Source organism: Prunus avium, chromosome 1 (assembly GCF_965620075.1).
Source record: "Prunus avium chromosome 1, drPruAviu1.hap1.1, whole genome shotgun sequence".
Classification (NCBI taxonomy): domain Eukaryota; kingdom Viridiplantae; phylum Streptophyta; class Magnoliopsida; order Rosales; family Rosaceae; genus Prunus; species Prunus avium.
Window position 1 is genome coordinate 46,967,462 of NC_142284.1, and position 25,011 is coordinate 46,992,472.

Below are 25,011 nucleotides of genomic sequence, written 5' to 3' on the forward strand. Positions count from 1 at the left end.
AGCTTGCGTCTAAAAAATGGCTTGGACTTTTGGACCATAGTCGGCAGAGATGTACCGAATCGAAACAAAACCAACAATCAATTATCAATTGAAAGATTTGGTGGTACGCCCAAATTCGGTACAGTTTGGTATTTGGCTACATCTCACTTAACTCTGAATATTTTCGTATTTTTGGTGCTATTTGGTCTCTTTACAAGGATTTTGATTTTCCATAATGGCCCACTTGCTTTGAGGTCAAGTTATCCGAAGCATACTTTGTTTTTAATCCTCTTTCAATATTGGGCGGCAACCGAGTATAAGATCTTTGCATTGTACAATCTTCTCCAGTCCTGCTTTGTTTTTTGACATGACATGATATTACTCCTCAACCAAAACAGAACAGACAACTTTGTTCATGTGCACGCCTTTCATTATACGAATGTGTATTTCAAACACAAATGGCAAAATGAGGAAAAGCCGGGGGTACAAAATCTTCTAGTTCAATTAACTTTTATTACACGAGAGGAATTCACACAAGGAATATGGTGGGCTACAAGAATTAACTGAAACAATCAGCAGAAACACAGAACCATATTGCATCCTTGAAACTTGTCACCGCAGATGAATTCTCACTCCAGTTTTTCCAGTTCCCCCATTCTCTCTATAATCGCCTGCAAGCACAACACACAAAAAGGGTCATGAAACTAGATTTCCTCGCACCAAATGCAGACCATAAAAGAAATCAATGATTACATAACATAGGACCAAACACTACAAGCACTAAAGCAAGCTAGTAACTGTGAAATGAAAAGAGCGGCCCACCCAAATTGTTTATAACAAGAGGGAAGATTTGGTTTCCCAGTGTCAAATGGGGAAAGAACAAGAAGAATAGACAAGGTTACCCATAGTCCATCCATATACTACAACTTCACCATTTATATGTGACACCATGAAAAGGCACATAGACTTTGTTTCATACAATCCAGACACATGATTAAAGATAAATCAGAAATAAGATAAAAAGTAGGATAAATTCACTTTAGGGAGAGGGTCACCCAGGCGAAAATGGAAAACAAAAAACCAAGGTCTCTCTTGCTTGTCCCATCCAAAACAACAAAGACACGCAAAAAGCAGCAACAACAGAGGAAAAGCTACAACGGAAACCATAGTTCTCACCTTCTTGCTTGTTTCTTGGAGCTCTCCAGCAAGAATGAATTCATCAAGTATCAGATAGACCTTCCATAAATGGAAATGAAAATAAGTAATCAGTAAGATAACAAACAAAAAATATATTACAATGATCATAACCCCCCACACAGCTACACCATACACATACCAAGGGAGTGGATAAGAAATTAATGAACTGACAACACCAAGGTACTTAGTATTTACAACAAACATTGTCATAAAGATACACATTTATATATGCTTTTCATTTTACTTTTCGGAGAGGCTGATCTGAAGTACTGGCATGTACCAGGCAGAATGACTTTGTTAAAGCCTAACACTAACTGACAACAAGAAATTCTAAGTATGGTATAATGTACAAGGAGAACACAGAAGAATGCTAGCATGCATTCAAAGAAATTAGATTAACATTCAAAAACCATTCTTTATCTTTTTGGTTTAAATTGGACAAAATCAACGGCTTTCAATACCATTCCTCTGCTTCATTCTGCCATACATATAGACTCTCTTCTCCCACTCTTTTCACTACATGATCCCAATAAATGGCCACCACTATCGAAGGTAAGTACAGCAAATGATTTAGTGTGGGTTGAATGCTACCCTAACTCAGTAACTAAACATGAATGCAATAATCATATAAGAGGGGTTCGGGTAGTACATGAAAGAAAAGTGAGAAAAGCAAACGGACCTTGTGAAAGTTAAAGACCAAATCAAGCTCGCAAACGTTGCTGAAAAAATGATCCAAAATCTCCACGAATAGATGAATGCATTCTAAATAGGCCAATTCATTATCTGTTATATCAACACACAGTGAGAAAAACAACCCCGCATATCTCCTGTAGATCACCTTGTGCGTACGGAACTGCAACCAATGTTACAATAATCAGCTCACAATCAAATATTACCAATAAAAAACCAATACCACTTACAAGTTCTGTAAATTTAAGATTTTGGCGCAATAAAACATGTAAACAAATAAATAAGAAAATATAACCTCAACGAAATTTGTGAACTTGGGATCTCTGTTGACCACCAAACGATGAACCTGCAGAACCATCGAATTCAAAAACCCTTGAATAGTTTACGCGCAAAATAAAATAATAAAAAATTACAAAGAAAATAAAAAGCGGAATTATGTGGATCAGACCTCGTATTCGACCTTGTGCTTCTCAGAATCCTCGAGAGGAACGTAGTACTTAGCTAAACGGGTCTTTCCCTGCCGGTTCTGTAACAATATGAATCGGATCTGCCAAATGGAAGATTTAAGATCATGCTCAGATATTGAAATAATCAAATACTAATCAATCAAAATGAAAACTGATAATTATGTGAGTACCATTGTTGAAGCAAAATTCAAAGTGAAACTAACGACAGCAGACACCCAAAACTTCGGCACGAAAAGTACGAGTTTTTTTTCGGGGTACTTTGCGATGTCGTTTCGCAGTTCCAGTGGGTCGCGGCGCGGGTAAGCCCAAGAGAAAGAGGAGAGAGGGAGAGCCAGCTAGTTTTACTAGCGTGTTATTAGTGATGTAGACAAAAACGGTGTGCTTGGTGAAGGAGACTTGTCCCCGTTGACGGATTGGTCAACGGAAATATCCAACGGCTAATTTGAACTCTTCACACATGGATACGACAACAGTTGCAAGCGTTTAGCAATTTTGCCACATGCAAATTTTAATAGTTTTGATTCATTTTTCAGTTTTGGGCCATATTATTTCAATTTCATAATTTAAGTCATGTAGCCAGTTTGGGTTGCAATTATCTCTATAATTTTTTTAATAATGTGATATAAACAGTTTTATTAAATTGACAACATATGGTTAGCTTTGTTCGTTGCTAAATTAGGAGATGAAATAGAAGCATAAATTGACATTCAATCAAAGATGGCTGGACTGAGTTTCCAGAATGTTGGAAACTTCTTGACCCTGTCATGTTCATTTTAACAGCGTTTGGAAATTATGCTTGAACCAGCAAGACAGACAGCAGACGGTTAAAAACCATTGAGCTTGTGGATGGTTCCAAATTAAGCATTTTAAACTAAAGTTTAGTGAGTAGTAATATTTACATATGAGCTACAAAGTACTTCATAATATTTCGTACAGATGGACTGAATCACAAAAATTGCACCATACAGATGGATGGTGCATTATGATCTCAAAGTTGTACAATCTACTTCTGAATTACAATTCTGAATCGAATCCTAAATTCATCAATGTCTTGTTCACTCACTTTCTTATTCGCCAAAACAATGCCAAGTTCAACCAAATTGCAAATTAATTACAACCCTTTTTAACCAGGGGCTAATTCTATATTACCTTGTTGGCAGCAAGAGTGCTGCCCTGCCCTACGAGCCATACTCATTATGTATACTGGGAATTTGCAGCAGCCAAGAGAGCAGCCCCTATGCCAGACCCATCTTTCGAATGTTCTATGACCACATTCTTCGAAATCTCTGTCCCAAGAAGCTCTGTCACAGCCTCTTGCAAATATCTTCTGTATTGAGGATAGTTTTCATACAACCCTCCATCCATTGCCACCACTGTCCTCTTGCCAAAGATGAGATCTTTTGAATCCTCCTCCATCTTTTGAAGTATCCCTACTATTCCTGCACCAGCTAAGCGCCCACCTCGCTTTACGATGGTGTCACATACATCCACCACAATCTTTCTTGCACTTAGATTTGACTCAACCTGATCCCAGCATTGGGGAAATGAGAAAATATTGATTAGGAAAAGACATTGAAAACTGAAACTAGCTTTAAATTGTACACAATACTTGCTTAGGCATGCATCAAGATGGTATTTATGAACAATTTAGAACAAACATCAGAAGTTTACCCCTGCTACATTGTATAGGATTGATCCAACATCTTGAAGGTCATCAGATATATCTTGCTGCATAGCACATATATCTGGGGTCCTATAAAAATCAATTCCAAACACACTTCAGCATTAAAAGGAACTTGATTTCAAGCTAATTCTAATTCTCAACTCTTAGTGTTACCAGAATCAGCAAACAATGGAAGTTTATCTCACCTGAGTACAAAAGGTGTTGATAGTTTTTCTGGGACAGATTCACCAAACAAAGCATCTGCTTCAGCCATCTTCACTAACACTCTTCGTACAATTTCACCCAGATACATTCCAGAAATTGTTTTCTCAAAGATCTGCATATTTAATATGAGGAACAGGTAATAACTATGTAGTCTTTTTGTTAGTTGTTACCAGCATGCTAAAGAAAAGTTATGATACTGAGTTACTAAAAATATATATAATATAAAGTTTACCTGCTCACCGGGATTGATACTAGCAGCATCCATTTCTCTATCAAATTCAGTCAAAGGAAGACCATCTGAGAATGCTCCCCACTCAGTGTTAATAATCTGAGCCAAAGGTAATTTTGGGCAAATTGAGAAATAAAATTAAGCTATGTCCATAAAGAAGAGAGAAATGAGTTTGGGGCCTCTCTCACACACCGTTTTGCCAGAAGAAGAGACCTGACCCTGTAGTTTCGGGATAGCATCTGCCCGTTCAACATAGCAAGCATTGGTTCCAGTACCCAAAATAACAGCAACCATGACATCATCATCCCAATATCTTGCTCCAGCTAATGTTCCAACCGTATCATTAACCTAGTACGCATGGATTTATGTCAGATTGGTAGCTAATTCATTAAATCTTTTGAAAAAGGATGCTAGCATCAGATGAGCATACCAGGGCAGACACCCGCATATCAAGTCCCTGCCTTTCCATAGCCTCATTCAAACAAGCAACCACATCTTTCCCCGCCTGTAAAAGTTTCAATATCTTAGTATGATTATGCCTGCCAAGTTGGCAAGTTGTTATGAGTGTTAAGACGCTATGATCAGAAAATGATAGAGGAAAAGGTTTAAAGCCATTAACATAAACCCAAAAAGCAGAAACCAATCCAATGAAGAGCTCTAGGAAAATGAAAACAGAAATGCAGAAAAGGAAAGTACGAACCGTTCCAGAAACAGAAAAACCCTTTGTCCACTTAATTAGTATGCCAGAGTCAATGGAGGTCTGCTTCACAGGAAATGAAAATGTGAATCCAATCTCCCTTTTTGTACCAGTTGGAAGGTGGAATTTATTACCCTCTTTTTGTGCAAATTTTGCCAGCCCAGCAGCAATGAAATCAAACAGTTGCTGCAGTGTGAACAACCAAAACTGGTTTGAACTCATGTGTGCATTATCCTAAATATAAAATATGACAAACTAACATTTAATATTATTGTAGCACATTATAGTTAGTGATAAAACAAGCAGACCTCTGAGGTGCCAAACATAAGCTCTTTAGGAATGGAAACTTGGTCGAATTCGGTGGCAATGACGCGCTCTTGTTTGCCGCCTAGTTGTACCCTCAGCACCCTGAAGTTTGTGCCTCCAAGATCCAGTGCATAAAACAACCCCTCCTCATTCCTTCCAATTCCAAAACATATTGAAATTACGTCAAACACTAAACTCATGATCATTGAGAGACAGAACAAAATACTCTGTTTCCTTGCATAGCAAAGTAAACACCTTTCACAACTCACAACCATGACATCAAAACAAAACTAGTAGAAAATGGAATTTACTAGCCATGAATTTTAGAAAAGAAATATATATAATAAAAAAACAAGCAAACAGTCAAGGTATAATTGTGACGGCGTCGTATGAAGTTTGAATAGTACCCGCTTGGGAGGCTGTCAACATAGCTGAGTATCATCTTGAGGTCACTCCCACCTTCCACGGCAAGCCCGGCTCGCATGTCGGCGGCCATGGCGTCTGCCACGTGGCGCAGGAGGGGCAAAGGAGTGGCAGAGTCGTTGTGTAGCTTGGTCAACAGCGGAGTGACAGAAACGGCAGCAGATCGGACGGCCATCCTAAAGCGAGGCATGGACATGGCCGTACTAGGTGATCGGCGCCTGAGGTAGAAAGATCCAACGGCTGGGGACGTGGCAGCAACTGACATGTTGTAGTAAGGCAAGATCTATGAAAAAGAAAGAAGAGGGAAAATAGTGAACAAGACACAGAGAGGGAGCATAGCGGTACTATTGTTGGTCTTTATTTCTGTCGATGGCAACCAACTGGCAAGGTTCCCAACTGTGGTTTTTTGTTTAGGTTCTGTAATTTTATAATAAAAAGTCGAAAATGCTAAGAAAGAAAGCAAGACGACGTGGTTTTGGGTAGCTGAAATGACAGACAGTTAACAAGCTAACTGGAATTAAACTCATCATTTTTTTATGCGCCCGTTCATTAGTCATCGTTACCTTCCCGTTGTTTTGGTATTTTTGCTTTTTTATTGTTTTTTGATTGCGTACAAAGCTGAGTGTTTGGACAAAGGTTGGGATTGGGCGGACAATCCGATGCGGGTTTGTAGATGGGACACAAGAGCGAAGATCTGTGCTTTTGGTGTTGTTATAGCTCGAATTGATTGCAACATGTTGTTGTATTTCCATTCGTTTTAAAATACGATGGTAAATTAAGCTGGGTTCAGGGCTGGGCTAGGTTGTTAAGATGTTATTTTGTTGTTAATGTGATAATGATTGATGAAGGTGGATAATTCTTATCCTTAATCCCTTTTAATGATTCTGGTTTCGAAATTCTGAGACTTTCATCAACTTTTTAAGTTGTGGCCATCCTATTCTACCCCTCTCTCTCTCTCTCTCTCTCTCTCTCTCTCTACATGGATAGATGTGTAGTTGGTAGGCCCACGGGTCATGTGCATTATAGCCCGATTTTGTGAGTTTCGGTCCAGCCCAAGTTTGAGGCCAGTTTGTGGGCTGGATTTGAGTCTGGGTTGGATTTGACCAAAAGCAAGAGTGCAGAAGAAGACCCAACATTATGAAAAATTGTAATTGGAATTGGTTGGTGTTGGATATTGGCGAAGAGTCCCTCTCTTTTGCCCCAGTCCACGAGACGAAACCAAATAAAATAGAAGAGAAGTGACCAACTGCTGCCACCCACCGCCTTCCTTTCACTTTCACAATCACATTCACAATATTAACAGAATTCTAGTGAAGTGGACGCGAAGAAACGAAGCTCCCCCCTGTCCCCCCCGCCCCATCTATAACCGCTCTCTCTCTCTCTCTTTTTGCAAGAGTAAATAAATTGGACATTCTGGTTGGGGCCTTTGATTGATTCTAGTAGTAGCTAGCAAGCAGTATAATATTTGTGAAAGTTTTATTAAGGAAGATGGAGAATAATAATGAAGCAGCAGCAGCAGCAGCAGGAGTGCAAGGTGTGAGGAGGATGAAGAGGGCGGAGATTGATACAAGGCAACCATTCCGATCGGTCAAAGAAGCTGTTTCATTGTTCGGTGAAAAGTTTCTTGCAGGGGAGCTCTATGCCACCCAGCTCAAACAGGTACTCATCATCATCATATTCATAATTACCTGAATCACTACTTACTTACTTAATTACTACTTGGGTTGGGAAAATGTAGTTTGATCTTCTCATATATGCTTTGCTTGTGGCTGAGTACAAATTAAGTTGCCCCTATTTATGTGACTGAGCTGTGGTTATGCTGTTACATATTTAAAATAAAGAATGTTAAATCATCACTAGGCTTAATTCCTTAATGGTCAGCTTTATTAGGGAGGGAATCTAGAGCTAATCTTCTTGGCTTTCAAATGAAGAGATGCTATAGAAAAAGAAAGAAATGTTAATTTTGGCTTTGTTGGGAGGAGAGGAGAGGAGAGGAGAGGAGAGGAGGGGTCACAAGCAAGGAAGCAAGCATCCAGAATAATTGATTTTCTTGTATTCTTGAAAGATGCAGAATGGAGCACATGAAAATGGGCATCGGCATGGCCCTGCATCCAGAATTGGAAGCGTGACAGCGGAGCTAGAAGAGACAAAACAAAGCCTCCAAAAAGCCAGAGAAGAAAGCGAGCTCATGGAAAATTGCCTTTCATCTCTAAAACAGGAGCTTGAACGGACAAAGCGAGAGCTCCATCAGTTGAAGGAAAGGGAATATGAGAAACAGTTTGTAGAAGCGGAGATCATCGAAGACGTTAGGAATATAGTTGAAGACTCAGACTCAACCAAGTTTGAAATAAAAACACATACATCTGATGAGGAAGAAGGAAGTTTTGAGTTTCAAAACAAAAGATATGTGACATTTGCAAATCCACCTTCCCTTGCGCAAGTAAAGATTGCACAAGGTTTAGGTGTTGATGAAAAACTGCAAAGACACCCTTCTCTTTCTCTCAAGAAGAAGAAAAACAAGCCTTTCATTCCTCTAATAGCTGGGATGTTTTCTAAGAAGAAAGGAGGCCCACAAGTAGCCTATCCTTGATCCTTGATGACTTATCATCAGCCCGGCTGCATTTCTACATCACACATACATACATCTTCATCTTGGTTACAATCCAATAATACTGCCGCTTGCATTCCAACTCTTTTTTCCCCTCCCCTTTGTGTAATTGTATTTTGTATGTTTCACTTCTATTTTATATATGTATGCAAGTCTTGCCAGTAAATTAGTTTGCTCGGGATAATAAGAAATTGTAACACTTGAAGAAGAGAGTCTTTCAATGGAAGTACCCAATAAATTAGTGTGGCTTAAGCCGTTGTTCTTGTTCCCGTTTTTTCTTTTTAAATTGGGGAATTTCTTTTTCTTTTATTAATGTAATTGAGTGTAGATGTTTTACTTTGGGCCTTAATGCAATGCGTATTAATAATAATGGGCCATTTAAATATAGTCCAACATCATTCGACAACAAATGCAACAACCCAGTGACATTGACACTGACACTGACACTGACAACAAATATAAGGCCTCATAAAAAGTTAATTGCGATAAGAAAGAGAGTGACGATATTCAAGTTAATTTGCTTTTCAAAATTCGACCCAGCTTCAGAGAAAAATAAGTAAATAATTCATTCAAACCATGCATTCACAAATAAATAAATAGTCATATCGAAGGATGTTTTAATTTTCTCAACAATGTATGTACATGATAAATAACGCATAATGTAAGAGACAGCAACAGCAAAACAGATGAAATAGTTTGAACAGGAGGATCGAGACCAACAGGGAATGCATAGTTGCACCAAGTACATGCTTAATGTGCTTGAAGTTGAAACCAAAACAAGATCGCGAATTAATAAGAAAAAAGACAGTGAGGCAAAAACATAAGTTACATAAGTACATGAGCATGTGAAGTGTGATGTGCATGCGAAAAGAAACATTTATATCGAAGTTCAAACCATAACGCTGGATTGTGGATCAATATCCAACATGTCCTCTTGGGTAGACGAGGAGGACTTATTAAAGAACTCGATGCAGTCAGCGATGGCCTCGTTATAATGCGAATGAGATGAATAATAGGAACTGCATGAAGTCTTTGGGGGCTCAAAGAACCTGTCACAGCTGGTGCTGTTCCTTTGCCTGGGGGTGCTGCTCGTAGCTCCTGAGGAAGATGAAGAAGACGCGGCAGCTGATCGAGATGGGATAGAAAATAAGAGTCTCATTATTATCTTCCGGAAGCGGTTGAAGAGTTTCATGGCAGACAAGTTCAATTTGGGAGGTTGATGATGATGATGAGGATCAAATTGGTGGTGGTGATGGAATTGTTGATGATCACCTACTTGTATAATAAAGGAGGAGCTGTGGTCTCTCTCTCTTGGCTGCATTGTATTCTCTGTTTCTTCCTCTCCGGGAAATGGAATGCTATCATGGGTGTGTGTGTGTCGTCTATCTTATAAATTTAAAATGGGGGAAGGGTGTGATTTTCCAGGGCATGACTTTTATTCTATTTGGGAGACTAATTAAAACTCTCAAGGATGTTGGCATTTGTCCATGTGCTCAAATCATTTGCATGGCCTTCACTTGTCCTCACCAAAAAAAAAAAGGCTTTCTTAGTTAGTTGAAGAACATTTTCCATATCTAACTTGTTCATAATTCTTTGCAAAAGTCATTAATTGGGTTTAACACAAAGTATTAGGGTAGTAATTACGTGAGTAATTGTGAAGTTAATTTTGGAGTTGGATTAAAGGTCCAATTATATATGATATGATGGTACGTAGGAGTAATTAAGTTAAGTGGATGCTTAATTGGTTTGGTTGTACTTAACTTATATCCAAAGCCTCTAGAGTCTAGAGTCTAGATAGAGCTAGCTAATGTGAAATTATGAGAAACCCTCTAAATGATTATTTGACCCATGGAGATGGAGATTGGTCATTAGTCAGAGAAATGCCAAAAATTACCATTCATTTTTCTGGCAGCCTTAGGTACCCTGCTTGGCCGAGGAAAGCTTAACCTAATGATTGCCCTTTGCATTAGTCAATTCAACACAACCAAAACCGAAGATGCGAATCAATATATATATAACTCAAGTTTATATCGAGGTGGTCCATACATACCCTATCATCAACTCAAGTATTTCTCTAGAAATTAATATAATGTAACTCACTCTGGCCCGTTAAATTTATAACATCGCATCTCGACAGTAGCAACACAAAATGGTCCTGGAAAAACTTGAAAGAAGCCAAGTCATTTGTTTATGGTAAAACAAAAAATGGGTACTAGGAAAAGATGATGAGCTTGTGAAGAGATTTAGACGATCTTAATTATTTATTTATATTAATATCAAAAGTGGAGGGTCAGTCAGGCATGTTCTAATAGGACATCATAATTGTGTCTTGGTACTTTCTTCCTTAAAGTAAAGAAAATGTATTAATCATGAGGTAAGCACCTGTCTCAACAACTTATTAACCAGACTAGACTAGACTAGGTGAAGTCATCCCATGTTTAACAAAAATCAGTTTCCAAATTCATTGTCATAATTGTGCTCTTCATTGTTAAAGAAAATAAATTGAAAGATGGAAATGTTTTCTTCTTTTTTGGGCCCAGCCTGGTCATAAATAATTCATTTCTTTATTGACCAGCTTAATTGCTTATGATGTGATTCTCCTTTTTTTCTTCTTTATTGGATGTTCATCCATACCTTGTAACCAAATCATCATATTCTGTGATAACTCGTTCATGAACAGAACCTTTTTCTTCATTTTTTTTCTTCTTCTGGGACTCATAATAATACCTTCAACCCCTGATGGATTGATGGAATTTCTGAATCTCTATTTTATTTTTAAGGTTAATTTCAATTAGTACTCTGAATTCTCACTCTTAAGACATATTTGTCCATGCACTCTTAATTTTAACAATCATGTACCGTAAATTTTTTAATTTTTTGCAATATGATTCTGATGTTAACGTCACCGTCAAAACTACGTAGCATGCATGTGTTCCTCCTGTTCGCTTCTTTCAATGTCAATTAAATCGTATTTTTGGACAATTGATGTTTTCCAACCCAAACTTGCTGAATGTCTTATAAAAAGGGAATGGCCTTTGGGCCTGACCAAAGGACCAAAATTAATTATGCGATCCAGTCCATGTGGCACGGAAGAAGTTAATGACTTGACAGGTTCGGCCCCAATCAATGGGCTCACATTGAGAAAGGAAACCTACTTACATCTCACGTGGACTTCATGAATGAATGTTTTTTGGTCGTACATCGATGGAGTATAATGGCTGGCTAGTATAAAAGACAAATAACCAGTTGGGGGGTGTGTGTGTCTTGTCCATAATTCGAAAGTTACGTTAAACTAAATATAAGTAGAAGTGCAGAGCGACGTCGATTGGTAATTTCGGAGACTGCCGTTTGTCAATGCATGCTTTGCTAGCCTAACTAGCTACTGTTTAATTTAATTTATCAATTTAGTAATAAGATATATGTATTAGTATAGTAAGTTTAAGTAAGATTAGTTGCGCTGTCAAAGCTAGCAGGAGCCTTAATTAGAATTTTACACTAGAGCATGGGCCACTGGCTGACCTTCAGTACGCTTCTATTAGCATGTTTTTACGTGCAAGATTGTCAGTAATCTCAACGGGGATTACATATTAAACATGATTTTTGGAAAACCTATAGCTGCTTTTTCCTTTTCTTCTCTACTTATATATACTATCTTCCATAACTAGTGCGATAATCGATCACTATGCTGAATCCCTGATGCAATAAATTAAGCTGTTAGGGTTTTTTTTTCACAGTATTCTAACTGTAGAAACAATGACGCATGTGCACGCAATTATCATCTGTCAACTTGGTGAGTTTTTCTTTTCTTTTCTTTGGGGTCTAAGGTCATCATAATGTACTTGCAGTAATTCGGAGATTACCTCACGTGGCCCCTGTTAATCTTGGCTTAGTGGGGGCACAAATCTTTGCTTATAGAGATAGATAACCGCCTAACAAATTGTAACTAGTTTATTGTTTCACTTTCTAGCTGCTGAATTATTATCAAGAAAAATGACAAACAAATTGTATGAAAGAGGAAATCTCTCTACGTACGCATGCCTCTGATCTGCAGCTAGATATATAGGTTTGGTTGTGGGGCTTGTGGTACTGGCTTTCATATGCTTGAATATGACCTCTCAAGAAAACATGACTTAAGGAGACCCACCATGAATTATGAAATAAAGAGTTATAAGTTTAGACAGTGAAAGGCGTCCATTGAAGATGACAGATCAATGCCTACCTCTTATTAAAACTTGCAACTGCTTTGTCTCTTACTCTACTTCTACTGGATTGATATATATATATATATATATATATATATATATATATATATACCGTCTTCATCGGTCACATGAATGTTCATTGTTTTCATCACTTGTCTGAAAGAAGATTAAAAAGAAGACAGACAGACAGCTTCCGGACACTCATTTTTAATTAAATTATAGCTTGCCCAATGATAAAACAGTTTAATATTAATTTAAGAAACACACTTGCAGTTGAGCAGTTGAACTAAACCCATTAAACAAACATAGAAGAAACAAAAAAAGTAGGCCTTACTAGCATTACCATGTGAAAATGATAGAGAATATCATCTATATACACCAACACATAAATCAGCCAGAAAAATAGACAAGTCAGTACAGTTGACCTTTGATCACATTAAGATAATGAAGAGGAACGCCAAATAGGGTTTAAAAACGACGACGTTAATCACGACTCTAGAGCCTTGTAAATGACTACGAAGCATGGGAGGATGGCCCTCGGATTATGAACCACCAGCTCCTCGAGATTTGAATATATTCCGGCGAATCCGGCTACAGAATCGTAGGAGCCAGGAGCCGACAAGGACGACAACGCATCCTCCTCCGTCGGCGCATCGTCCGCAATGCGCCTGACCCTGCCAGCAATTACACGGCACACCAGCATGGCCCTGCGCCCTTCCGTACAGCTCAAGGAGTCGTGGGCCCTACCGCTGCTGGCAGTGGTCCGCACTCCCTTGCCCCCTTCCCCTCCGGCTTTGCCTTGGAAGCCATGCCTGATGATCGTGCACACTCCGCAGCCCGGTACGGAGCCGCACAAGCTGGAAGAGCCACGTGCGCCGAGCGTGCACGAGATGCTGGTGCAGTGGAACCGCAACAGCTCGTTCCCGTCCGCTGCGCACCTGGGGTTCTTTCGTGTGGTGCCCAGCGCACGGTTCTTCACGGCATCCCGGCAGTCCTCGAAGCGTTGGATCGTGCGCTGCGTGTTGTGAACCTTTAGTATCCGTTCGATCTTGCAGATGGGAATGTCTTTCTTCTGCCAGCTTGATTTGAAGATTATCTCCACAATGTTTCGGCCGGAATCTTCAACTCCCAGCTCCGATACTGCGCGAATACAAAATTAAGATATTATTACTTTTTAATCTATTTTTATTTTCTTATAAATTATAATGGAATCTTTGTTTAATTAAAACTAATTTATAGAATTTGTAAAAGACCCAACCCAACTAATGAAAATATAAGTAGGGTCAGGATGGTTGAGTTTTAACGTCAGAAAAGTGGGGCAGTCTTTCTTCTCGAATTAAGACAGGCCACCTTACATATCAGAGTATCATTTATTCGGTTCTGCATGGACAGCTGTAGGTTTGTACTCATGAAGTTGACTGCCTTTATGAGGTGCAATCAATCGTTACGGTAAATTTACAAATCTTTCAATTATTTTTATTTCTAAATTGTTGCAGCTAAGTTCAAACCTATAATTAAAAGATTTTAAGCTATAAACTCTACTGACAACTTTTTAGAGTCGTTTGATAATTATTTTATTTTTTATGTCAGAGTATGGATGAAAATGAGAGTGAGAAAGAGATTGAGAGAAGGGATGAGATCATGAGATCATGAGAGGAAGGAGTAACAAAAGTGAAAACAATTTCAAATAGATTTCAGTTTTTAGTTTTTGTTTTCACTTTTATTACTCCTCCCTCCCATCGTTTCCTTGCATCTTCTCTCTCATTTTCACTTTCATTCTCCATCTTTTTCCTCTGCCCTATAGCGCAAAAAAATAAAAAATAAAAAATAAAAACTATATGGGCCCTTAGCTATTAACAAAAATGTCTGGTAATGATGAAACAGTAAAAGAAATATAAAGAAAATTCAGCATCATGAAATGAATAATAAAAGATTATTATTAAGAGGTAGCATAGCATATATATTAATTAGCATGTATAGTATACAGTAGTTACCAGCATGGCGAATTGCTTGGTGATGTTCCAAACTATCCATCTTGGGGAAGATCTCTCCGCACTGAGAGCAAACACAAACACTAGACCTCGGAATTGGGTACCTGAACATTTATAAATTTACTTCTCCATATTAATTTCTAGATATATAAATTGGGTACCTGAAATGTAACGAGCATATTATATGTTGGAGATAAATTAAATTAAAAATGTATACCTGCTAGGGTCAACGATCATGTGGCACTCATAACAGCCAGAGAGCTTCCTGAATTGCATTCCTCTGGAGGAGGAGGAGGCGGACGTAGTATTATAAGCAGCACTAGTCCCAGTAGCGTTGGATCTAGAGGAGGAAGACCGAGTCACATGTTTCCGACCCAGTAACCCAGTTTCCTGACCCAGCGAGCTACTCTCAGGCGAGTTGTCGGCTCTGTGAACGACCCTGGTGTTGCCATGAACGACATCTCTGAAGCTGCAAATGGAGCTGCAAGAAGACCCCAGCTTCGAGTACCCGGCAGCAGCTGCGCCTGCACCACCATTGACGATGTTATGATTCTTTGATGGGTCATGAACTCTTGACCCTTCGATCTGTTTACAGGTGAGCAGGTTCTTGATCTGGTCCCATGAGGATGAGGATGAGGATGGTGGGTTTTGTTGCTTTTTAGAGCTCGACGACTGCTTTTGCCTGCGTTTTGACGGTGGTGCTTTCTTCTTGTTCTTGGGCTCCGTGGCCTCAGGTACAAAAGTAAGCAGAGCCATAAAAAAGCAGATCACCAACAGAAACTAAAGCAGAGATATAATAGAATTGAAGAAGAAGCTCTCTGCTGCTCTTTTCATAAAAATAAGTAAATATTTCAAGTTTGAGAGATGGTTTTGTTTGTGTAATGGAGAGAGATGGATCCGAGATGGGGGTAAATAACTAATAATAAATAAGCAAAGGCAAAGCGGGAGGTCGTCTAGTGTGGTGGGTCTACTTCATTATTTTATTGCTTTTTTTGGTAATAAATTAATATTTTTCTATTTTGTTTGGGGTTAGCCTAGCTACTGTGTTTGTCTTATGTACAAGTTTGATTTGAGGCATATATAGAAGAGGGTTGACCTTTTGTTTGACTGGGTTGAATCACAGAGCAGGTACACATGGATTGAACGGTTGATTGAGTGGTGTGTGATGTGTGATGTGAGTGGGGTGGCCCACAAGATGCAGGGGAAGGATAAAATAACATGTAACATGTTGTGTGCGAGTGCGATTTGGTTAGACGGCTTGTCGTGGTTGTGGAGATGATATGTGCTTGTATTGTATGCTGCTGATGCGTGTGTTATTGGAGCTATTCTCTTGTGCTTTCTTGGGCCTTTGTTTATTCTCTTTCTTCGGTGAACAAGTTCCTTTTGCACTGAAAAGTCAGAAAGTCTTGCAATTGAAAGTTGAAAGAAAAAGAAAAAGGAAGAAGAAACATGTCAAGAATTTCTACTGCAGGAGTAGAAAATTGGGGAAGCAAGCCAATTACCTCTTTAAGCAGTGCATGAATCATGATTCATGATTCATGATAGAGGGGCAGTGGAAATATTGTCCCTAAAGCTGCGGTGAATATTTCCGTTAATATGTGTGCAAAATGATGATGGAATGGAATCCAAAAGGGAGAAAAAGGAAAAGTGCATAAGCCAAAGAGACAAGCGGAGAAAGAATAGGAAGTATCCAATTTGTATTCCACCTTCAATGTCTCCCACTGTCATGCATACATGTAACATGAATCATGAATGAATATATGAATATGAGGGAGAGGGACCCTGAAATTAACAATAATCCTTGTATTATCTAAATTATTTGATTCATTGAAACACCATGAAAATTGCAATGCAAAGTGGGCTGGCTGCTCTGTCTCTAGAATCTAGATCTGTGTGTGCCTGCCAGCTTACTGGCCTTAGAAAGAAAGAACTCTGTGTCACTAGACTAGTCAATATCATCAATACAAGCTGATTCATTTCATTCCTGTCGCATGCAGTTCGTCCTCTACTCTTGCCTACTTTACCAATTAAGATTCCTATCTATATATTATATGGATTATCAGTTCTCACATGCATTGCAATTTGCATATATCTATCTACCACATGGAAGGATTCATTCATTTCCAAGTCTCATCAATCATAAGTCATATTCACATTGCAAACCCTCAGTTTGTGATTCACTATATCCCCCCTAAATACAACATTGCTTTCATCATTTATACTTTCTTTAAATATAATTTCCTTTGTTTATGGGAAATTCTTAACTTAATTGTACACAAGACGGATGCATGGTGCAGGCAAAGTCCAGTTTAAAAGCTGATCTAGCTCCCCACACAAGCGCATGGAAAATATATATAAGCAGCGGAAGGAAGCGGTGTCTCATCTCCATGTCGGTTCTCAAGTTCCAACTCACTCAGGTCAGGGCTGCATCTGCATCTGCATCATCCAATTAATCCATCATGGTATGGAAATTGGAATCGAACTCTCTCTAACTCGACAAACATTAAACAACTAACACATTATTAAAAGTACCAGTATCGTTGGAGCTGCCTATGAGTACGTACATTGTTCACTTCTTCTTTCAAACTAAGAGCACATTAATATTGCTGGCGTTCAGCAGAAAAACAAAATGAAGAGAGAATATTGCTAGCGTTCGCCAATAGGTATAGAGCTCAGTTGGTTGAACTCTTTGGTGTCAAGTTCTGTGGGCAGAAGTTTAAAACCCCCCAAGCATCCAAGAATGTTTGTGTAAACCCTCTCCCCTATTAAAAAAAAACACATAATTGAGGTATTTGTTATTCAAGGACAGAAAGTTGGGCATGGTTGATGAAGCCCTCTCTCCTCCTCCTCCTCCATCTTCATAGTTGTTGCATATCGCATATCCAGACTACAAGAGATTAATTGGAGGACAAGACAAGAGTTCTGATTATTACAAAGAAAATGCTTATCGGCTCTGTCAACGCCTCTTTTACAAGGAGAGAGTGCGATCATGGCTCTTTTAGATGGACTCACACAACACTTCTCCGATATGAAGGAATTTTTTTGACCTGACCAGACCAGACCATTTCAAATCAAGAATTTAAAAAGATTACTAGGGGATTTAAGAAATTAGGAGATTACTTTTATAAAATAAAAAAAAATACAAACAAAACTTAAAATAGGGAAATCAACACACTTGGTCGGTTGGTACAAATAAAAATCTCCCAAGTCGGGACTCGGGTACAAACAAAGGACCGTAATCTAATATAACGAGTTTGCATCATCATAATTCATGTGGTAAAATATCTAATCCAAAGGACCGTAAGTATAACCATATAATCATAATCCAATTCAATCATACACCAGACAAGACAATAAAATATCTATTATCCACATCTTTTCAGATTTTTCGTTTGGCACTTCACCAGACAAACATGGCAGGAGAGTGGTACCTCCTGTGTGCAGTCAGAAAAGGTGGTTCATCAAATCCTGCCAATCAATCAAACCCCTCATGTGCACATATGAAGCAACCTTCTTTTAATTCAGAGTTAAAACACCCATGCATTTCTGGTGTGAAAACTAAAAATCATAATGGCAGAGACAAAAGTTACATAAACCCCGGAAGCACAAAAGTCAATCAAAAAGTAAGAAAAATTGATACTATGAGAGACCATTGTACATTTAGATTCCGTCGCCCAGAGACAAATTTTAACAAAATTGGGATAGGTGCAAGCACACATAGGGCATCATGTACTCAGCTAGCAACAATACGGAAGGGCCTGGAAACTCTCATTCACGGAAACTCACTGGTAAACAAACATCACCTCTTCACAGACAAAGGACCTCCCATCATTTGTCAGCATGTCATGACTCAGCCGGGATTCCATTATTAGATCATATTGAAGCCCTCTAAATTTGGCCAAAACTGCAAAGTAGAACACCAGTAAATATCAAAGATGCCAAAACAAACATGGAATAAACAGAGTAACGAATGAAGCATACCTTCGTGGTTATATCAATCATCCAAGTAATAATAGGATCCAGCAGCTTTTTGTTCTCTATCCTTCGTTGACTCCAATTTGTTGATTCTTGGGCGGTAGTTAGTGGGGTCACGTCGAAATGTGATATCAAGATGCTGCATGCAGCATTCCAAAAATCAATGAAAATTACTTGTGGAGAGAGAGCAGTTCCAATAACATGCTATTTAGGTTTCTAACAGCTTATCCCTTTTAAGACTCATTTTCAGAGTGGAGGTACAAATAACACCAGTTAGCAGGAGGAAGTTGTGATTATGCACAAAGAATGACCAATTTCAAAATTATATTCCTATTATCACACGCTACTCTCCCTCTTCATAGTAGGATGTCAAAATAATTGACTGAAAAGAAGAAGAAGTTGCAACACTTACAGATAAGAAGAGATTCATCCCAGTCAATAATGACTGTGGAGAATTTGCAACACAATCAATTGATGGCTTCCCCTCATAGACAATAACTCTATCTGCCAAGTAGGTAGCCATAATAAAGTCATGTTCAACCACAAATGCAGTTTTCTTAGCATGTAGGATAAACCTCTTTATGACTTTTGAAGCAACAATACGCTGCTCAGAATCAAGATAGGCACTGGGTTCATCTATAAGATAGATATCTGCAGGCTGCATTAAGAAAAATAAAATGTATCAGTTAAAGCTGATCCGCATGCACTTTTTTTTTTTTGAATAGAAACGAATTGGATTCAAAGAAAAGTGTCAAAAACAAAGGCCAAAAGAAACACAACCAAAAGAAGCAAGGCCAGAGGAAAACCACAAAGCCAAGCAACCCAAAAAGAAACATCTAAAACCCAGACCAGCCCCTAAGAAACTAGAGCCAACAAGTTGCGCATAATTATAGGGTAGGGTATATCCTTAAAAGCGAGGGAAGTTGATGCCCAGAAAGCAGCCCAAAACTTCACTCTATCCCATAACTCGTCCACTCCCACTCCCTTATAGTTCTCGAATATTCTTGCACTTTCACCAGTTAGAACAACACAAAACTACAAGTAATCGCCTTCCTGCATCAAATGATAAAAAAGAAAAACGAAAACCAAATGCAGGGATCAAAACAGATGCATGGAAAAACTCAAACATGCGGTCATGATATTGTTCGAGGACTGAAAAACTCAAACGAAATGGCAGATACTTGCTTTTAGTCGGGGACAATGGCAATCCCCCAATACTTACGTTAGAGAAAAAAGAAAAGAGAACACCCTTACCCCATTCCCAACTTCCAAACACAATCAATTCCAGCCTACTCAGATGCATCCAAGGCATCAAATACAAGGGGTGGGTACCGTAAAGTGTTGAAAGGGATCCATCCCAAGAAACAAAGGCCCATTTTATTAATTCACATCAAGAACCCAACATCTCCCTTCCTACTATACTTGCAAGGCTGAAAATAAGGAAAAGCCAACACTACTGATTTCTACAACAGGAAATCAAAAAATAATGTTTCTTGAAAATTTCAGGCTTCTGAAATTCATAACCGAGACACATGAAAAAGCTCAACCAAGCACTTACCTTCCCGAGGCATAGGCATAATGCAACCCTTTGCAGCTCTCCACCAGAGAGATTCACAACTTCTTGATCCATCAATTGTTCAATAAGAAGAGGCTTCATCACATCTGACATGAACTGGGGATGGGTATATGAATCACGAATTTTTGAATGTAACAAGTGTCTGACAGTGGATTGAAATTTTGGACTGATTTTCTGGGGTTTGTAAGAAACATTGAATTCAGGTATCTCCACATTGGAATCTTCTACAATATCAGGTTTCAATAGACCAGCCTGCAAATTGGACAAGTGTATGCTAACTCAATGTCTCAAGCTGCAAAGTGATTATGACTTAATTTTAAAAAGAAAGAAATCAAAGGAATGAATACCAGCATACGGATAAACGTTGTCTTCCCTGTTCCATTCTCACCCAGCATAACAATAATTTGAGAATCCGTGAATTCTCCGTCAACAACACGAAGCCTAAAGTTTCCCTGAGTTTTAGTCATAGATGGGTATTTATATCGTGCATATGTCTCAATTTCCTCAGCACTTTCCTGTGGAGTCTCAGCAACCTAGTAAAGGAAACAAAAAAAGTGAATCACAAAGTACTGATAAGTCAAAGGAGCATTTCATGGACAAAATTTATAATCTTGCCTTAAAGGTCAGAGATTCATCCCGGAACCTAAGATTTTCTGTAGGAACAAATCCGGCCAAGAAGATGTTAATTCCTTCTCTAACTGAGAAAGGAAGAGTTACAACTCCATATGCACCCGGTTTCCCGTATAAACAGCAAATGAAGTCTGATAAGTAATCCAAGACACTAAGATCATGCTCCACAACAATTACATAGCTGAAAATACAAGGATATATAACTATTAGTAAAGATGCAAGAAGACAATCAAGAAATCCAATACAAACGTGCAAATGAAAATTTGAAGGAAGTCAAATATAAAAAAATAGACCTATTAGGCCTGAGCAAAGATCGGACAACTTGGGCTGCTTTAAGCCTCTGTTTCACATCAAGATAACTTGAAGGTTCGTCAAACATATATATCTCTGCATTCTGTATGGCAACCACAGCAATCGCAAATCTTTGAAGCTCCCCACCTGATAAATCCCCTACATTACGATCTATAACCTGGTTCAGCTCAAGATCAGCACACAGTTCTTCCTTCATATCCCTTTCATCTTTCTGGTTGAGCACCTCCCCAACATTTCCTTGAACTGCTTTTGGAATGTGATCAACATACTGGGGCTTTATAATGGCCTGTTAAATGAAAATAGAATTACAAAAATGCAATTAACAGGAAGACAAAAATATTACATAAAACAATATAAGTGTTAGACACAACCAATGATGGCCAAAAAATTGAAATGCATGCAATGTTGTTTGTCTAGACTAAACCCTTTTATATAAAAAAAAATCTGAAATTATTAGGCCAGAAGAGGCACTGAACATGGTTCATATACTGCATTAAGCATTTTTTTCAAGTATCATACTGCTAGGCATTTCTGTCTTAAATTCATTATCATGAGATGCAAATAATATTTCCATTCACCAAATTGTTTATGTTCAACTATATCTTGACCATCCCATTAATGGCATTAAGATCACCCACCCAGTACCGGAAGCAGCCTATGAACTACCTTGAATAGCAAGCACTAGGAGATACCACCACAACTTAGCTCTGTAGTACTGTAAAGTAAGCCACTGAGTTCATACATAGTGATATTCAAAGTCATAGTTCTAAAATAAATATGTTTAACCTTTTCTTGCAACAACTTGAGGTATCTGGGTCTTCAACCCGATTAACCGGAGTTAGAGACTACCCATAACGATCTTTACAGCCTCAGCTAGTTGCTAAGGTAATTGAGTCAATGTGCATCATTCAAATTAACTACCAAGACAACTAAAACACAAACCAAATAGAAAGCCAAAAAAAGAGAAAGATAAATAAACATAACTGTGTATAATAAAAAAAACATGCATTAAATGTCCAAAACGTTTGTCTAAAAAGTTAAACTCATTTCCAATTCCATATGAAACATTATGAGCATCAAATCGAAAGGTACCTTCAAATTGTCTTCCAGGATACGTGTAAAATAATTCTGCAACTCAGATCCTCGAAAGTAGGTCAAAATTTCCTGCCAATCTGGAGGATTCTGCCGAAAAAAGAGAGCAAGATAACATAATCAAAGAATGCACCAAAACCAACTTGAAAAAAATGATATACTTATCAGAGAAGGGGGAAGTTTTGTAAGATGTATTACATTGAAACGACCTAAATTTGGTTTCAACTTTCCAGCCAAAACTTTGAGGGCAGTTGACTTCCCAATGCCATTAGTTCCAACCAAACCAAGTACTTGCCCTGGCCTTGGGACTGGTAACCTGAAATTGTAAATTTCTGTTATCCCAAACCACATAAATGCTTAAGTGATCACTTCCATATAATGCGATGAGGAACTAACCTGTGTAGTTTGAAAGTGTTAGGCCCATAACGATGTGTTGTATCTTTGTCTAAATCCTTTGGCAAGTTGATAATTTGGATTGCTTCAAATGGGCATTTCTGCATCATCAGATGGTATAGAGTCCAAAGAATGCCTTTAAAACATGACTAGTGTATAGAACAAGAAAAATGACAGTAACAACACTTTCTACAGACCTTAACACAGATACCACACCCAATGCACAATTCTTCTGAGATAAAAGCAATCTTGGATGCAGGGGCAACCTCGATACATAGTTTACCTGCAGATTAATCAGGTAAGATCGTATATTTGTATAAGGGTCAACCATTTAAATCAAGTCTGAGTCAAGACAAGATAATTCAAAAAGCAGCTCATTTATATAGAAGTAAACATAGCGCTACAATAATGCATGACAAGAACTCGTCAATACAGAAATATTATATATACATGTGTGTGTGTGTGTGTGGAGCCGCCTCACTATGTGCAGGAGCTCATGTCTGTATTTTGAGTAACCTTTCTTAGAATCTTTGTTTGGTTTCATATACCATGTAATCCCTTTGAATAGCTAGCTTCGAGCTTAATAAAGTTTCTGGGTATTTCTCCTTGCAGGAGGCATTCTATTTCCATTATTTCCTTACAGTTACTTAACATGATCATCAAGACATACTCCCATCACAAGTAGCTTCCATAACGATTTGAAAAGGAATACTACGTTTGAGGATAAATAACAGTTCACATAACAAACAACCAGCTGAGGAATCCAAGTAATGAGGATTATGCATCACACATATACATAATAGCAATATCATATCTCAAGAAACAAGAAAAGATATGCTTGTTTTTGTGAAAACAAAAGAACCATTATCTCGAGCAATTCAATTAATCCCGAATTTATCTTCTTTATGAATAGAAACAGACATATATATATTACATATAAAATACAATAAATAATATAAGAAAGAAAGGGAATTATAATATACCAGTCTTGACGACAGGACAGCTCTTCTTGCATTCCTGGCGGCACTTCTTAGGCTTGCATCTGTCGGAGCTCACTATTGCTATACGGGTCAACCGATCTGCCATCTCCTAATCTTCTTCTATCCACAGTAAATCGACTGATCAAATTAAGCAAAGGATCAAATGCACACTGACATTACAAGAGATAAGAGACATCTGCTCTCTTACTTTGTCTATATTAGGTAATAGTACATGTAATCAGTAAACCATCAAATTACATATAACACGAGATTAGAGACATCTGCTCTCTTTCTTTGTCTACATATAAACCCAAAATTACAAATATGCAGACATTACTAAATTACATATAGTCAGTAAATAGTAAATCATCATACCACTCATGAACACTCAATACAAACCAATTGCCAATAATAATTCCCAATTGAAAATAAACAGAAGCAGCAGCAGCGTAACTCTAATTGAATTTTTCACTCCAAATAATCACTGAACCCCAGATCGAATTTAAACCCCAATTAATCAGCTAAGCCCCAATTCAATTTTCTCAAAACCCTAATTTAAACCAAAACCCCAACTGAAATTCAAACTAAAGTCTAATTCAGTTTTTAGTACAGCTAAACCCTAAATTAGGCTATGAATCCTTTGAATTTAACTTAGAATACATAAACTCCCTAATTAAAACCGAAGCCCCCAAAATAATTTTCTAAAAACCCTAAGTTAAAATTCACAGAACAAACCCTAAAATTAGATAAAATTGGCAAGCACATACCGAATCTAGTCGGATGAAGCACTGGAAATTGACAACGCCGCAGCCCCAAGATTCGAAGGAGCTGACGCCAATGATCGGATGAGAAAGAGGGAAGCGATGAGGCTGAGATTAGAGAGAGATTCGAGGACGCTGAGCTTATGATAGAGACTAGAAGAAGAGAGGCGGATGCGTGCGGCGGCCTGAGCTGCGACAGAGAGGAAAATTTTTGGGTGTGAGAGTAGAGTAGAGAACCCTAATGAGTTTCAGAAAGCTCACTAGTTGGGTGCGACCGGTTCTATTCCAAAAAGTATAGAACCAGTACTGATACAACGCCACGTGCAATTGAAAGTCTAAAGTTTTATTTGGTTGGTCTTTCAATTGAGAGTTTTATTTCGCCTCCATTAACAATATTTTTAAACAATTGATATTGAGTGAGGGAAACCAAAACTACAACCTTGGATGAAGGAGATAAAAATTGCATAGAATTCTTAAATGACAGAATTTAGATATCCAAAATTTAAATGCTTGAAAATTAATTAGATTTATATATGTCGAATTTTGTAAATAACAGAAATTACGGGAAAAATAAATTCATATGCTCAATAGAAATTGTGAAATTGAAGCCTTTTT

General features: G+C 38.2%; 6 protein-coding genes across 10 annotated transcripts; 1 reads left to right on the plus strand and 5 right to left on the minus strand.

Annotated features, from left to right (window-relative positions):
- Positions 1 to 387: 387 nt before the first annotated feature.
- LOC110767419 (SNARE-like superfamily protein) lies at positions 388 to 2,639 on the minus strand. Its single transcript, XM_021970954.2, has 6 exons — positions 2,504 to 2,639; positions 2,315 to 2,413; positions 2,162 to 2,212; positions 1,856 to 2,029; positions 1,156 to 1,215; positions 388 to 650 (listed from the first exon to the last, which is right to left on the minus strand). Exons 1-6 carry the CDS (start codon positions 2,504 to 2,506, stop codon positions 609 to 611), a joined length of 429 nt encoding a protein of 142 aa, XP_021826646.1. The 5' UTR covers positions 2,507 to 2,639; the 3' UTR covers positions 388 to 608.
- Positions 2,640 to 3,235: 596 nt separating this feature from the next.
- HXK3 (hexokinase 3) lies at positions 3,236 to 6,394 on the minus strand. Its single transcript, XM_021970946.2, has 9 exons — positions 5,861 to 6,394; positions 5,456 to 5,606; positions 5,151 to 5,333; positions 4,881 to 4,955; positions 4,643 to 4,798; positions 4,454 to 4,549; positions 4,203 to 4,333; positions 4,005 to 4,086; positions 3,236 to 3,857 (listed from the first exon to the last, which is right to left on the minus strand). The coding sequence occupies exons 1-9, from the start codon at positions 6,139 to 6,141 to the stop codon at positions 3,528 to 3,530; spliced, it is 1,485 nt and encodes a 494-aa protein (XP_021826638.1). The 5' UTR covers positions 6,142 to 6,394; the 3' UTR covers positions 3,236 to 3,527.
- Positions 6,395 to 7,137: 743 nt separating this feature from the next.
- On the plus strand, positions 7,138 to 8,748 carry LOC110767418 (WEB family protein (DUF827)). Of its 2 annotated transcripts, none has more exons than XM_021970953.2 (2): positions 7,138 to 7,535; positions 7,948 to 8,748. In XM_021970953.2, exons 1-2 carry the CDS (start codon positions 7,365 to 7,367, stop codon positions 8,464 to 8,466), a joined length of 690 nt encoding a protein of 229 aa, XP_021826645.2. In that variant the 5' UTR covers positions 7,138 to 7,364; the 3' UTR covers positions 8,467 to 8,748. The 2 variants fall into 2 exon arrangements, with proteins under 2 accessions (XP_021826645.2, XP_021826644.2); XM_021970952.2 differs by having other exon boundaries at positions 7,144 to 7,535; positions 7,942 to 8,748.
- A 508-nt stretch (positions 8,749 to 9,256) lies between these two features.
- Positions 9,257 to 9,832, minus strand: LOC110767404 (uncharacterized). Its single transcript, XM_021970929.2, has one exon. The coding sequence runs from the start codon at positions 9,803 to 9,805 to the stop codon at positions 9,374 to 9,376; it is 432 nt and encodes a 143-aa protein (XP_021826621.2). The 5' UTR covers positions 9,806 to 9,832; the 3' UTR covers positions 9,257 to 9,373.
- A 3,162-nt stretch (positions 9,833 to 12,994) lies between these two features.
- Positions 12,995 to 15,597, minus strand: LOC110767401 (C2H2-like zinc finger protein). The gene is made up of 3 exons (XM_021970927.2): positions 14,895 to 15,597; positions 14,681 to 14,781; positions 12,995 to 13,826 (listed from the first exon to the last, which is right to left on the minus strand). The coding sequence occupies exons 1-3, from the start codon at positions 15,431 to 15,433 to the stop codon at positions 13,174 to 13,176; spliced, it is 1,293 nt and encodes a 430-aa protein (XP_021826619.1). The 5' UTR covers positions 15,434 to 15,597; the 3' UTR covers positions 12,995 to 13,173.
- A 2,573-nt stretch (positions 15,598 to 18,170) lies between these two features.
- LOC110767410 (ABC transporter E family member 2) lies at positions 18,171 to 24,657 on the minus strand. Of its 4 annotated transcripts, none has more exons than XM_021970942.2 (13): positions 24,403 to 24,654; positions 23,639 to 23,752; positions 22,853 to 22,938; positions 22,659 to 22,756; positions 22,461 to 22,578; positions 22,263 to 22,352; positions 21,152 to 21,456; positions 20,844 to 21,039; positions 20,576 to 20,761; positions 20,211 to 20,480; positions 19,065 to 19,310; positions 18,659 to 18,791; positions 18,171 to 18,581 (listed from the first exon to the last, which is right to left on the minus strand). In XM_021970942.2, exons 2-12 carry the CDS (start codon positions 23,739 to 23,741, stop codon positions 18,672 to 18,674), a joined length of 1,818 nt encoding a protein of 605 aa, XP_021826634.1. In that variant the 5' UTR covers positions 23,742 to 23,752; positions 24,403 to 24,654; the 3' UTR covers positions 18,171 to 18,581; positions 18,659 to 18,671. The 4 variants fall into 4 exon arrangements, 2 of the variants coding, with proteins under 2 accessions (XP_021826634.1, XP_021826633.1); XM_021970941.2 differs by having other exon boundaries at positions 23,639 to 23,755; positions 24,403 to 24,653; XR_015832930.1 differs by lacking the exons at positions 18,171 to 18,581; positions 18,659 to 18,791 and adding exons at positions 19,433 to 19,705; positions 19,907 to 20,082 and having other exon boundaries at positions 19,171 to 19,310; positions 23,639 to 23,755; positions 24,403 to 24,657.
- Positions 24,658 to 25,011: the final 354 nt, after the last annotated feature.